The sequence below is a fragment of the Salmo trutta genome, chromosome 23 (genome assembly GCF_901001165.1).
Source record: "Salmo trutta chromosome 23, fSalTru1.1, whole genome shotgun sequence".
Lineage (NCBI taxonomy): Eukaryota > Metazoa > Chordata > Actinopteri > Salmoniformes > Salmonidae > Salmo > Salmo trutta.
In genome coordinates this window covers 9,160,782-9,174,313 of record NC_042979.1, presented here as the reverse complement: position 1 = coordinate 9,174,313, position 13,532 = coordinate 9,160,782, and the positions used below count along the sequence as shown (strand labels likewise).

At 48.2% G+C, this 13,532-nt stretch overlaps 1 protein-coding gene across 1 annotated transcript in view; it reads right to left on the bottom strand.

Moving 5' to 3' along the window:
* Positions 1-342: 342 nt before the first annotated feature.
* The window catches only part of LOC115159244 (zinc finger SWIM domain-containing protein 6), a 46,105-nt gene continuing 32,915 nt past the window's right edge, over positions 343-13,532 (bottom strand). Inside the window, exons 5-14 of the mRNA XM_029708763.1 lie at positions 12,810-12,980; positions 9,092-9,283; positions 8,803-8,949; positions 8,139-8,285; positions 5,967-6,227; positions 5,417-5,552; positions 4,643-4,800; positions 4,297-4,460; positions 4,135-4,216; positions 343-3,425 (exon numbers count right to left, since the gene is read on the bottom strand). Of these exons, the coding sequence (XP_029564623.1) occupies positions 2,563-3,425; positions 4,135-4,216; positions 4,297-4,460; positions 4,643-4,800; positions 5,417-5,552; positions 5,967-6,227; positions 8,139-8,285; positions 8,803-8,949; positions 9,092-9,283; positions 12,810-12,980 (2,321 nt within the window). The 3' untranslated portion in view covers positions 343-2,562. The remainder of the gene's footprint in view (positions 3,426-4,134; positions 4,217-4,296; positions 4,461-4,642; positions 4,801-5,416; positions 5,553-5,966; positions 6,228-8,138; positions 8,286-8,802; positions 8,950-9,091; positions 9,284-12,809; positions 12,981-13,532) is intronic.

The window sequence follows — 13,532 nt, the reverse complement described above, 5'->3', positions numbered from 1 at the left end:
CCGAATTTGTGGGTGTGGTCGAGGGGAATTCCTTCGTATGGCCTGAATATCGACTGAGTATTATAAACATCTCGGAATACCAGGAATGATGAACACTTGGAATACCGCCTAAATACACCAAACACAGCGACTATAATACTGTTTCTGGGAAACAGACGAGCAGGGGAAAAAAACCTTGACTTCCTTTTTACTACTACTCCCAGTGGATTCATTATTTTCCAGACGCATTCCAGGGTTTACATTCTTGGATAAAAGAAAGTAAAACCCAGCCATAATGTTTCTCAACTGATGACGCAGCGTACAATAGCAGAACTAGAAAAAACAAACACCACACAAGGTCTCCTCTCAAAAAACTAATTTTAATTAAAACAAAAAAAGTTGAATCATTAACAAGTTTATAAAACAGTGATTTAGTTACATAAATAAATTGATATCGGTGTATCAAATCTGAATTTCAACTTCATGAGCAATGCTGACACTGTTGAAGAAGTACAATCGTTTACCTATCATAATAAATAAATAAAATGGAATATGAATTATATTTCTGCCTCTGGACAAAGGAACTACGAACAAACCTTTAGGGGAGGAGGAGACAAGAGACACTAGACAACGTTTCTGCACCCAAAAACAAACAGAGGAGAAGGGATTTTCAAAGCACTGAACACAAAACCATTCAGCTAAAAATTAAAGACACTAAAAGTTGTAACCAAAGTTGGTTGGCTTTTTAAATTTAATGAACGAAGTTTGGTAGTTAGAACTCCCGTTTGGTTGTTTTAAAGCATTAAGACAAGGCAAGAAAGAAGGCTGTTCTCGTTGAGGAATTCTAGAGAGAAAATTGAAAAATTCAAAGAGAGAGAAACATAAAAAAAAAAAAGCGTAAAAAAAAGTTGGAACAGTCAAGACCTACATAGCAACTTTCTGTCCTGCACAAAGTCAGGGAGTCAGCAGAAGAGGCATGTTGTACATGTTGGTTGGTTGTGGAGGCATGTACATGTTGTTGGTTGGTTGTTGTGCATATAATGGAGCTTCTTTTTTGTAACTTGATCACTGCGGAAGGAGACACGAGGCGTGGTCAGGCCAAATTTCTACGCTGATTATTAGTAAAGAGTCAGGGGTTTTTGTCAGATCTACATTTGACGGCTTCATAGGCACTGGGCCCTTGTTCTACATCTGTAATGCTAAGGCTCACTGATCTGGCTCCTGGAAAGTCTCCCTCTTTCCTCTTCTTCTGCGGTGCCCAATGAAACTGTGTCTACAACTGGAGGATACATATATTTTGCTGGTCCATACAAAATACAAGATCCATGTCCTGTTTTGCAAACAGCCAGTTCCTGTCAAGCAGTCCAGTGGGTGTCAGTCTGTCTGTCTCTGCGGGGTCACCCAGCTAACAGTCCTACTGAAGTGACCCCTAACCTTTGACCTTTGTCCTGGCCCCTGATGATGCAACGCAAGGCGACACATTTTAATTGTCCTTCTGATATGTTTTTGCTATAAAAACCAAGGTACTGCAGCTTCAAGTATTTTGCATTACATAGAATATTATTTATAAATTAGTTAACGTATACATTTTGTTTCACTATTCAGACATATACTATTATATATACACAGTACAATAAAATGCTCTCACTCTTTCTTTTTTCACTTTCCTTTTTTTTTTTATAGAGAAATCCCTGAGAATGTATGTTGACAGTTGCTAAGTTTCCACAAGCGCAAGTACTATGACAGTATAAGTGTGTGTTTTCTGCGAGGGTGTGTTTACAGTGTTCCTGCAACTGCGTGAGTTTGAGTGTGGGTGTGTTTTTCTGTGTTTATTTGCTTGTTTAGTGTGTGTGTGTGTGAAGCATCAGGGTGAACAACACTGCAAAGCCATGGCAGACAGTCAGACTGGAGTTGGTGATCACTGTTACTCAAGAAACAAGAACCGTAAACAAAAGGAAAAACAAGAAATGTGAGCTGAACTGTTTGTTTGTGTTGTTCTCTTACTTCTACTGTTTGCACACGTTGACTACACTGAGTGGGGAGGGAGGGGTGAGGACAAGGGGGGGAGTAAAGCTGGGTCCGTACGAGGTACTTGTCACGTCTGATGGAGTTGCTCCGTTTGGTTTAAGCCGTGTTTGTCTCTGTGAGCGTTTAACAGAAGGGGAACAGGAGTGCTATGAGGGCATCTCGCCACTGGACAACATATACTCAGTGTAAACCAAAAGATTGTATTTTTAGTTCTCTCTTTCTCTCTCACACTCTCCTTCATACATATAAAGGGACAGACACACACACACACACACACACACACACAACAAATGTTCTTTTTTTGTTTGTTTGTGAACTAAATAGGGTCTATATACACATTAATACCGATGTGGCCTTTTTATTGTTTGTTTTTAGTCGTTTCGTTTTTCTTGTTTTCTGTTTTTTCTTTCCGTTTTCAGTTTTTTTCCGTCACTTTTTAAGTTACAAAAGGATACAAAGGCGGGATCAAGTAAAAGGGGGCGTGATCGCTCTCAATCTCCATCTCAATAGATCCGTCGACCAATCACAATAGTTTTTTTTACGTTTCGTCTTTCGTCAACCGAACCTCTCCCGTACGAGCATCATGAGTTTCTTCTTGCCCTTGTAGATCTGTTTGAGGTTGTCTATGAACTGGGTAAACTGGATGTGTCCGTCCTGGGCCATGAGGAACGTCTCTCTGGCCTTACTGAGGAACTCGATGAACTCGCTGTAGTGGCGCGGGCTGATGTGCGTGAGGCGAGAGTGCGTGGTGTTGATGTAGGCCCCAATGGTGGCGTCCAGCAGTTGCCTGAGCGGAGCCTTGTCCAGCGACATCAGCTTCCCAGAGTTCCTGCGGCTGTGCAGCGCCACCATGCCCGGCGTGGTCAACGTGCACCGTCTCAAAATGTCTGACAGCACAGTGGCGCACTTCACGCTCTTCACCACCAGGGGGATGACGGCAGTCAGCTCGTTCTTCCCCAGAGAGTGGCTCAGAGCGCAGGCCCACAGCACGTCGTTGATAGCAGGGTGAGTGTCCTGGTTGTAGCTGAGGTTAAGGTGGGCCATGGCTAGCGTGGCCAGCTTGTACGCCCTCATGGGATATCCTCTGTGCTCCATGTACCTGGCTATCGTGAACAGCTGTGTGTAGCTCATCCCCGTGACGGCCGCGTCCAGGACGATCTGGTAGGCCGTCTCGAAGGCGATGTGGTCCTTCTCGCAGAGCGTGAGGGCGGAGAGGGCACAGTTCTGGGGGTCCTTCATGGTACACTGCAGGGCCAGGGTCCGGGCGGAGGAGGCCAGGTTCTCCTGCTGGTGACAGTCCAGGTGCAGGCGGACGATGGTGGTGTTGGACATGACGGTGGTGGCCACGATGCTGGTGGCCTCGGTCGGGGTGAACAGGGTGAACCAACTCTGCATGATGCTGTCCAACGCATACACACCTACAGCAGGGGAGAGAGTGGAAATATATATTTGACACACACATTATGCAGAACATCACTCATACACCCCCACACACACACACATGCAGAATATCACTCATACACCCCCCCACACACACATGCAGAACATCACTCATACACCCCCACACACACACATGCAGAACATCACTCATACACCCCCCTACACACATGCAGAACATCACCCATACACCCCCCCACACACACACGCAGAACATCACTCCTACACCCCCACACACACACGCAGAACATCACTCATACACCCCCACACACACACGCAGAACATCACTCCTACACCCCCACACACACACGCAGAACATCACTCATACACCCCCACACACACACGCAGAACATCACTCATACACCCCCCCACACACACACGCAGAACATCACTCATACACCCCCCACACACACACACGCAGAACATCACTCATACACCCCCACACACACACATGCAGAACATCACTCATACACCCCCCCCACACACATTCAGAACATCACTCATACACACCCCCACACACACACATGCAGAACATCACTCATACACACCCCCACACACACACGCAGAACATCACTCATACACACCCCCACACACACACACAGAGAACATCACTCATACACCCCCACACAGAACATCAGTCATACACCCCCCACACACATTATGCAAAACATCCTTAGAGGAGTAACTCACCAACTTCTGTGGCACAGGTGACCAGCCACCGTACCATCTCTCTCCTCCTCCAGTTCAACGTGGACAGAGTCATTCTCATCACCTTCAGGGGAGAGAGGAGCAGGTACAGGTTAGGGAGGGATGTGTGTGTGTGTGTGTGTTTACTGTGGATGTGTGCGTTACCTGAAGACCCAGCTCCAGTGAGACCTTGAGCAGTGTGATGTCCGGTAAACTGTCCATCAGAGTAGCGATCTTGAAGGCGTCCTGAGCCAGTTTGAAGATGTGAGACGAGGAGTGGATGTTCTTCTGGATGGACTCTAACACTGTTTCTAACTTACGTCCGTCACCTGAGAAGACAAAAAGCCCATTTAAAACCCCCCATTTAAAACTCCCCATTTAAAACAACCTATTTGCAAAAAAATATCAGAAACATTATTGTTTGAGCATGTGTGTGTATGTGAGTGTGCGTTTGTAGTGTGTGTGCTCGTAGATACAGTATGTGTGTGTGTGTGTGTGTATGTGTGTTTACCTTTGGCTGCGGTGAGCATGGTGGAAGCCAGTTCACATTGTTGTGACTCTATATGAGACAGAGTGAACCAGCGAGGGTAACGGTTAGGGACCATTGACACTATATGGTGAGGTCTGGACAGATCACCTGACGGAGCCATGGATTCCAGGACCGGTAACCTAAAGACACACATATTTAATATACTGATATTTACCCTTTATTTATTACTTTGATAAGGATGTATGGGCCTTTAAGATGTCTTCTAAGGCTTATGGAAATGTTCAGTGCTTCTGTTAAAGCGGAGATGAGTAAAAATGATTTAGAATAGAACGTTGTAATGCCAGTATATATATGAGGCTGGTTGAAGACTGAGTTAAAAAAAAAAATAAAGATTTCAATATATTAAAAATCTAAGGAGTTTAATTTGGGCAGAATGAAATGAAGTTGCAAAGGTTTCATAAGCCTCTCAGCAGTCAGAAAGAGACCCAACGTCATAAAATATATATTTATATATGTATTACTGTATATTTATTATTCAAACACTCTCCAAAACTAATTTTCAATGCTGTTGAATTATTTAACAAGGATTCCAGCAAAAGGCAGCGTTATGATTAAACAGCACCCAGGATAGCTTCACGTCTCCACGCCTCACACACACATACATCATCCGAGGCTCAAAAGGAGGATGACCTCCCTTTTTAACTGAACTTACCTGATGTTCTTTCTGGGCATAAACTATTTACTGAAGTGCAAAAAAAAACAAATTATGTGAGATATGTTTGTGTGTGTACTTACCTCATGGCTCTCAGTGCAATTTTGTACGCCAGTTCAGTGTCGTGAGGTAGTAGGGAGGTGAAGAGATACTTGGCAAAGGTGTGCATGGGAACACTCTCTCTGTAGAGCAACTCTCCTAGACCACTGTATGGACCAGCTACAGGAGACAAAGAATACAGTCTTAGATATATTAGATAGATAGATTAAAGAGAGATTAGAAAGATAGAGATTAGACGAGAGAGAGTGATGGATGTGTGTATAGACATGTTTAACTATACTTGTGGGGACCAGAATATACTGCAATTAAAACCTTATATTTCTAAATCATTAGTAAATAGTCATTAGACCAACAGGGAAAAAGGCTATTTCTAAGGGGTTTAGGGTTAAGGTTAGAATTAGGGTTCAAGGTTAGGTTTAGGAGTTAGGGTTAGGTTTTGGGGTTACGGTTAGGGTTAAGGTTAGCGTAAGCGTTAGGGAAAATAGGACTTTGAATGGGAATCAATTGTGTGTCCCCACAAAGTTAGTTAAACAAGACTGTGTGTGTGTGTGTGTGTGCGCATCTACCCCTCACCCTCTAGCAGGAAGATTGCTTGCTTGCGGAAGATCTTGACCAGTGCGTCGTCCAGTTCCACTTCCTGGAGCTTGGCCAATAGCTGCTCTTCGTTGCGACACACCTTCTCCTGGGCATATAAGCCGTCGGGCATCACCCTCTGTTGCCCTAAGCCGATCAGAGCCGTCTCTACGGCCAGTGCTACGAACGATTGGCCATCGTCCAGTAAGCGTTGTGCTGGAAAGAGGTGGGGCTCCGACCTTTTGGCTGAACTCACAGAGCCTGGAGAGAGATGGGAAAAGAGAGCGAGCGAGCGAGAGAGCGAGAGAGCGAGAGGAAGAAGAAAATAAGAGATCACATTAAAAACAGCATGTCTTTGAAATGTTGTCACCAAATCTAATAGCGAGTGAAACAGCAAGGCTGTGGCTCAATCTGTGTCAGAACCAATACGGTCACTCAACCCACATTATCATGACAATAGCTCGGTGCTGCCCCAGAAAACTACAGCATTCAATTCAGTCATGCATGAGCTACTGTGTGCCCAGGCGTTAGTTCCACCCCAGCACTAAAATGACTGCCATTTCAACCAAGGCCTTCAAAGTAGGCTATATATACACAAAAGTAAGTGGACCCCGCTTCAAATTAGTGGATTCGGCTATTTCAGCCACACCCGTTGCTGACAGGTGTATAAAATCTAGAACACAGCCATGCAATCTCCATAGACAAACATTGGCAGTAGAATGGCCCGTACTGAAGAGCTCAGTGACTTTCAACGTGGCACAGTCATTGGATGCCACCTTTCTAACAAGTCAGTTCATAAAATGTATGCCCTGCTAGTGTTGCCCCAGTCAACTGTAAATGCTGTTATTGTGAAGTGGAAACGTCTAGGAGCAACAATGGCTCAGCCGCGAAGTGGTAGGCTACACAAGCTCACAGAACAGGACCGCCGAGTGCTGAAGCGCATAAGAATCGCCTGTCCTCGGTTGCAACACTCACTAACCGAGTTCCAAACTGCCTCTGGAAGCATCAGCACAAGAACTGTTCTACAGGAGCTTCATGAAATGGGTTTCCATGGCCGAGCAGCCGCACACAAGCCTAAGATCACCATGCTCAATGCCAAGCGTCGGCTGGAGTGGTGTAAAGCTTGGCGCCATTGGACTCTGGAGCAGTGGAAATTAGTTCTCTGGAATGATGAATCACGTTTCACCATCTCTCAATCCGACAGACGAATCAGGGTTTGGCGGATGCCAGGAGAACGCTACCTCCCTCAATGCATAGTTCCAACTGTAAAGTTTGGTGGAGGAGGAATAATGGTCTGGGGCTGTTTTTCAGGGTTCGGGCTAGTCCCCTTAGTTCCATTGAAGGGAAATCTTAAAGCTACAGCATATAATGACATTCCAGACGATTCTGTGCTTCCAACTTTGTGGCAACAGTTTGTGGAAGACCCTTTCCTGTTTCAGCAAAGCAATGCCTCCGTGCACAAAGCGAGGTCCATACAGAAATGGTTTGTCGAGATCGGTGTGGAAGAACTTGAATGGCCTGCACAGAGCCCTGACCTGAACCCCATAGAACACCTTTGGGATGGATTGGAACGGCGACTGCGAGCCAGGCCTAATCGCCCAACATCAGTGCCAGACCTCACTAAATGCTCTTGTGGCTGAGTGGAAGCAAGTCTCCCGCAGCAATTTCCCAACATCTAGTAGAAAGCCTTCCCAGAAGGGCGGAGGCTGTTATAGCAGCAAAGGGGGATAAATTATTTTGGTCATGTAGTGTATCTTAAGGCTTCACAATCAATGTATGGATGCGCTATTTCCTTTATTGACGTATGTGTTGATCTATTAGCGTGTTCCGTCTCTCTGCGGTCTCTGTGTGTGTGTGTGTTCTCCAGAGAGAGGTCATCATTTATTCTAATAGCTTAATGATGTCTCTATGGGCCCACAGACATGACCCCAGGAGGATTATCACTTCCCCACACACACACACACACACGAGCAGTTTCCAAGGCCATGGTATCTGACAGAACCAATCACACCCAATCATCACTGATGACATCACTAATTGTTCCTCAGCCATCCTCCAATCACAGCTCATGAATAAAAGATGGCGCAGGAAAAAAACGATCCAATTAAAATGCATAAAATATGCAGAAAAGGGAGAGAGAGCGAGAGAGAGCGAGAGGGTGCGTGCATTTACCTGAGAAGTCCAGGAAGGCGTTGCGCCCCTCCTCGTCTCCCCGTCCCGTGTCCAGTAGGGTGCTGAACAGAGTGCCTATAGGGTCCAGGGGGTGTCCCACCCAGCCCTCCATGTTGGTGACAGATGTCATGCCTTTATGGAGCAGCTCTGGAGAGGACAAAACAACACACTGGTATGACTCTGCGTTTACACACTGGTATGACTCTGCCTTTACACACTGGTATGACTCTGCCTTTACACACTGGTATGACTCTGCCTTTACACACTGGTATGACTCTGCGTTTACACACTGGTATGACTCTGCGTTTACACACTGGTATGACTCTGCGTTTACACACTGGTATGACTCTGCGTTTACACACTGGTATGACTCTGCGTTTACACACTGGTATGACTCTGCGTTTACACACTGGTATGACTCTGCGTTTACACACTGGTATGACTCTGCGTTTACACACTGGTATGACTCTGCGTTTACACACTGGTATGACTCTGCGTTTACACACTGGTATGACTCAGCATTTACACACTGGTATGACTCTGCGTTTACACACTGGTATGACTCAGCATTTACACACTGGTATGACTCAGCATTTACACACTGGTATGACTCTGCGTTTACACACTTAATACACAGTTAAGACGGAAACAAATTCCAACAGACCTTTTTTGTGGCTGCGGAAGAGCTCAAGATGTTTCTGTTGCTGCCGTATCAGGGTGTTGACGATAGCGATGGCCAACAGCAAGGCTTCCCTGGGATAACCATGTGACCGCAGCGCATCCACCCTTGCACACGCTGTAGGGATGTGCTCTGCGAGAGGGAGGCGGGGTGGGAGGCTGTTACTTCCAAAGCTACTCCAACTAAATCTTTTTTCGCCTTCATAAAAAAAACGGTCTTAGAAATCTAGCCCTCCTTTGCATTCGTCACTGCCAACACAAATACACACACTCACCGTGCCAGAGGGGCCAGCCACGGGCGTCGAACAGTGCCCCTGCACTGCCATGGTTGTCGTGGTGACAGTGTGCGTGTGAGTGCGTGTAGAGGTCATGTGTGATGATGCGCTGCAGGTGCGTGTCCTGCCAGTGCAGGTCGCAGGCCTCGATGGCCCTCGTAAACACTGTCCTGTGAGGACGAGACGACAAGTCTGGGAGAGAGGGAGAAAGAGGGATTACGGAGGGAAGGTGGTGAGGGAGGGAGGGAAAGAAGAGGACAATGTTCAGTTGAAAACATTTCTGTGAACGGCCACCTAAAGCTACCTGGATGAAATGGTCATTCACTGCACTGTTCCTATTCAGAAGCCTGATAGACATTTTTTAAGGGCTTGTATTTTCTAATTTAGCTCAGGCACGGACGAGGGGAGCAGAGGGCAGCCGTAGCTGGAGGAACCCTCCTGGGTTATTGGGCTTATTCCATCAGTCACACAGAAACTAATAAGAACAGCTCGCAGGACAGAGACATGGAGCGAGAGAAAGTTGATTAAAAGGCATGTAGACAGATGGAGAAACAGAAAAAGAGATCAACAGAGAGAAAATAGAGAAATAGTTGATGAAAAGAAAGTGGCTTTTCTCGCACAAACTTAGTGTGGTGGTCCCACTTGGGTTGGCCCTGAGGCACTGTGTTGGTCAGGTGTGTGTGTGTCTCTGTGTTTTCCCACTTGGGTTGGCCCTGAGGCACTGTGTTGGTCAGGTGTGTGTGTGTCTCTGTGTTTTCCCACTTGGGTTGGCCCTGAGGCACTGTGTTGGTCAGGTGTGTGTGTGTCTCTGTGTTTTCCCACTTGGGTTGGCCCTGAGGCACTGTGTTGGTCAGGTGTGTGTGTGTGTCTCTGTGTTTTCCCACTTGGGTTGGCCCTGAGGCACTGTGTTGGTCAGGTGTGTGTGTGTCTCTGTGTTTTCCCACTTGGGTTGGCCCTGAGGCACTGTGTTGGTCAGGTGTGTGTGTGTCTCTGTGTTTTCCCACTTGGGTTGGCCCTGAGGCTCTGTGTTTTCCCACTTGGGTTGGCCCTGAGGCTCTGTGTTGGTCAGGTGTGTGTGTGTGTCTCTGTGTTTTCCCACTTGGGTTGGCCCTGAGGCTCTGTGTTGGTCAGGTGTGTGTGTGTCTCTGTGTTTTCCCACTTGGGTTGGCCCTGAGGCACTGTGTTGGTCAGGTGTGTGTGTGTCTCTGTGTTTTCCCACTTGGGTTGGCCCTGAGGCACTGTGTTGGTCAGGTGTGTGTGTGTCTCTGTGTTTTCCCACTTGGGTTGGCCCTGAGGCACTGTGTTGGTCAGGTGTGTGTGTGTGTCTCTGTGTTTTCCCACTTGGGTTGGCCCTGAGGCACTGTGTTGGTCAGGTGTGTGTGTGTCTCTGTGTTTTCCCACTTGGGTTGGCCCTGAGGCACTGTGTTGGTCAGGTGTGTGTGTGTCTCTGTGTTTTCCCACTTGGGTTGGCCCTGAGGCTCTGTGTTTTCCCACTTGGGTTGGCCCTGAGGCTCTGTGTTGGTCAGGTGTGTGTGTGTGTCTCTGTGTTTTCCCACTTGGGTTGGCCCTGAGGCTCTGTGTTGGTCAGGTGTGTGTGTGTCTCTGTGTTTTCCCACTTGGGTTGGCCCTGAGGCTCTGTGTTGGTCAGGTGTGTGTGTGTCTCTGTGTTTTCCCACTTGGGTTGGCCCTGAGGCACTGTGTTGGTCAGGTGTGTGTGTGTGTCTCTGTGTTTCCCACTTGGGTTGGCCCTGAGGCTCTGTGTTGGTCAGGTGTGTGTGTGTCTCTGTGTTTTCCCACTTGGGTTGGCCCTGAGGCACTGTGTTGGTCAGGTGTGTGTGTGTGTGTGTCTCTGTGTTTTCCCACTTGGGTTGGCCCTGAGGCACTGTGTTGGTCAGGTGTGTGTGTGTCTCTGTGTTTTCCCACTTGGGTTGGCCCTGAGGCACTGTGTTGGTCAGGTGTGTGTGTGTCTCTGTGTTTTCCCACTTGGGTTGGCCCTGAGGCTCTGTGTTTTCCCACTTGGGTTGGCCCTGAGGCTCTGTGTTGGTCAGGTGTGTGTGTGTCTCTGTGTTTTCCCACTTGGGTTGGCCCTGAGGCTCTGTGTTGGTCAGGTGTGTGTGTGTGTCTCTGTGTTTTCCCACTTGGGTTGGCCCTGAGGCTCTGTGTTGGTCAGGTGTGTGTGTGTGTCTCTGTGTTTTCCCACTTGGGTTGGCCCTGAGGCTCTGTGTTGGTCAGGTGTGTGTGTGTCTCTGTGTTTTCCCACTTGGGTTGGCCCTGAGGCTCTGTGTTGGTCAGGTGTGTGTGTGTCTCTGTGTTTTCCCACTTGGGTTGGCCCTGAGGCTCTGTGTTGGTCAGGTGTGTGTGTGTCTCTGTGTTTTCCCACTTGGGTTGGCCCTGAGGCTCTGTGTTGGTCAGGTGTGTGTGTGTCTCTGTGTTTTCCCACTTGGGTTGGCCCTGAGGCACTGTGTTGGTCAGGTGTGTGTGTGTCTCTGTGTTTTCCCACTTGGGTTGGCCCTGAGGCTCTGTGTTGGTCAGGTGTGTGTGTGTCTCTGTGTTTTCCCACTTGGGTTGGCCCTGAGGCACTGTGTTGGTCAGGTGTGTGTGTGTGTGTCTCTGTGTTTTCCCACTTGGGTTGGCCCTGAGGCACTGTGTTGGTCAGGTGTGTGTGTGTCTGTGTTTTCCCACTTGGGTTGGCCCTGAGGCTCTGTGTTGGTCAGGTGTGTGTGTGTCTCTGTGTTTTCCCACTTGGGTTGGCCCTGAGGCACTGTGTTGGTCAGGTGTGTGTGTGTCTCTGTGTTTTCCCACTTGGGTTGGCCCTGAGGCACTGTGTTGGTCAGGTGTGTGTGTGTCTCTGTGTTTTCCCACTTGGGTTGGCCCTGAGGCACTGTGTTGGTCAGGTGTGTGTGTGTCTCTGTGTTTTCCCACTTGGGTTGGCCCTGAGGCACTGTGTTGGTCAGGTGTGTGTGTGTCTCTGTGTTTTCCCACTTGGGTTGGCCCTGAGGCTCTGTGTTGGTCAGGTGTGTGTGTGTGTCTCTGTATTTTCCCACTTGGGTTGGCCCTGAGGCTCTGTGTTGGTCAGGTGTGTGTGTGTCTCTGTGTTTTCCCACTTGGGTTGGCCCTGAGGCTCTGTGTTGGTCAGGTGTGTGTGTGTCTCTGTGTTTTCCCACTTGGGTTGGCCCTGAGGCACTGTGTTGGTCAGGTGTGTGTGTGTGTGTGTTTTCCCACTTGGGTTGGCCCTGAGGCTCTGTGTTCGTCAGGTGTGTGTGTGTTTTCCCACTTGGGTTGGCCCTGAGGCTCTGTGTTGGTCAGGTGTGTGTGTGTCTGTGTTTTCCCACTTGGGTTGGCCCTGAGGCTCTGTGTTGGTCAGGTGTGTGTGTGTGTGTGTGTGTGTGTGTGTGTGTGTGTGTGTTTTCCCACTTGGGTTGGCCCTGAGGCTCTGTGTTGGTCAGGTGTGTGTGTGTCTGTGTTTTCCCACTTGGGTTGGCCCTGAGGCTCTGTGTTGGTCAGGTGTGTGTGTGTGTGTGTGTGTGTGTGTGTGTGTGTGTGTGTGTGTGTGTGTGTCTCTGTGTTTTCCCACTTGGGTTGGCCCTGAGGCACTGTGTTGGTCAGGTGTGTGTGTGTGTGTGTGTGTGTGTGTGTGTGTGTGTGTGTGTGTGTGTGTGTGTGTGTGTGTGTGTGTGTGTGTGTGTGTGTGTGTGTGCGCGTCTCTGTGTTTTCTCACCTGGGTTGCCGTGCGGCAGTGCGTGTGTGAGGTTGGGCAGTTCGTTGCCGTGGTTTCCGTCCTCCCAGGGACACACGTCAACACCGTTCCACCGTCTCAGCTGTCTCAGCCACACACACTTCTGCTCCGACTTACAGTGGGGGTTGAGCACAATACACATCCACAGGGCACCTACACACACACACACACAATGTTTCTGTTATTGTTGTTCATCCTTGAATCATATAATTTGATTCTGTAAAAAGGGAAAAATAGATGCCATTAAAATGTTCCGGAGCATCAACAGTCTTTGTGACTGTTATCTATTCAATAAACACATGCCTGCCGCACTCACACTCACAGATACTCCAGTGACACACTGTGATTACCTGAAGTCTGATCTGAAAGGGAAATGGGGTGTGGATGAAGGGAGCGCGGGAAGGAGAGAGAGAGATGGCGAGTGGGGGACGGAAGGCATTAAAAATAAATATGCCGCGAGAAACAGGGGTAAAGAGAAAAATGATGGAAAATGAACACAGAACAGAAAAGGGGGACAGATGACAGAATGAGACAGGAGGAGGCAGAGAGAGGTGAAGCGAGAGAACAGGAGGAGGAGGAGGAGGAGGGGAGGAAGACGGGGGTGGGGAAAGGAGTCGTTTTATCCTCTGTCTTTGTTTGGACGGCCTCAAGGACAAAAGAGGGAAGAGAGAAGAGAGGGAAGAGAGAAGAGAGAAGAGAGAAGAG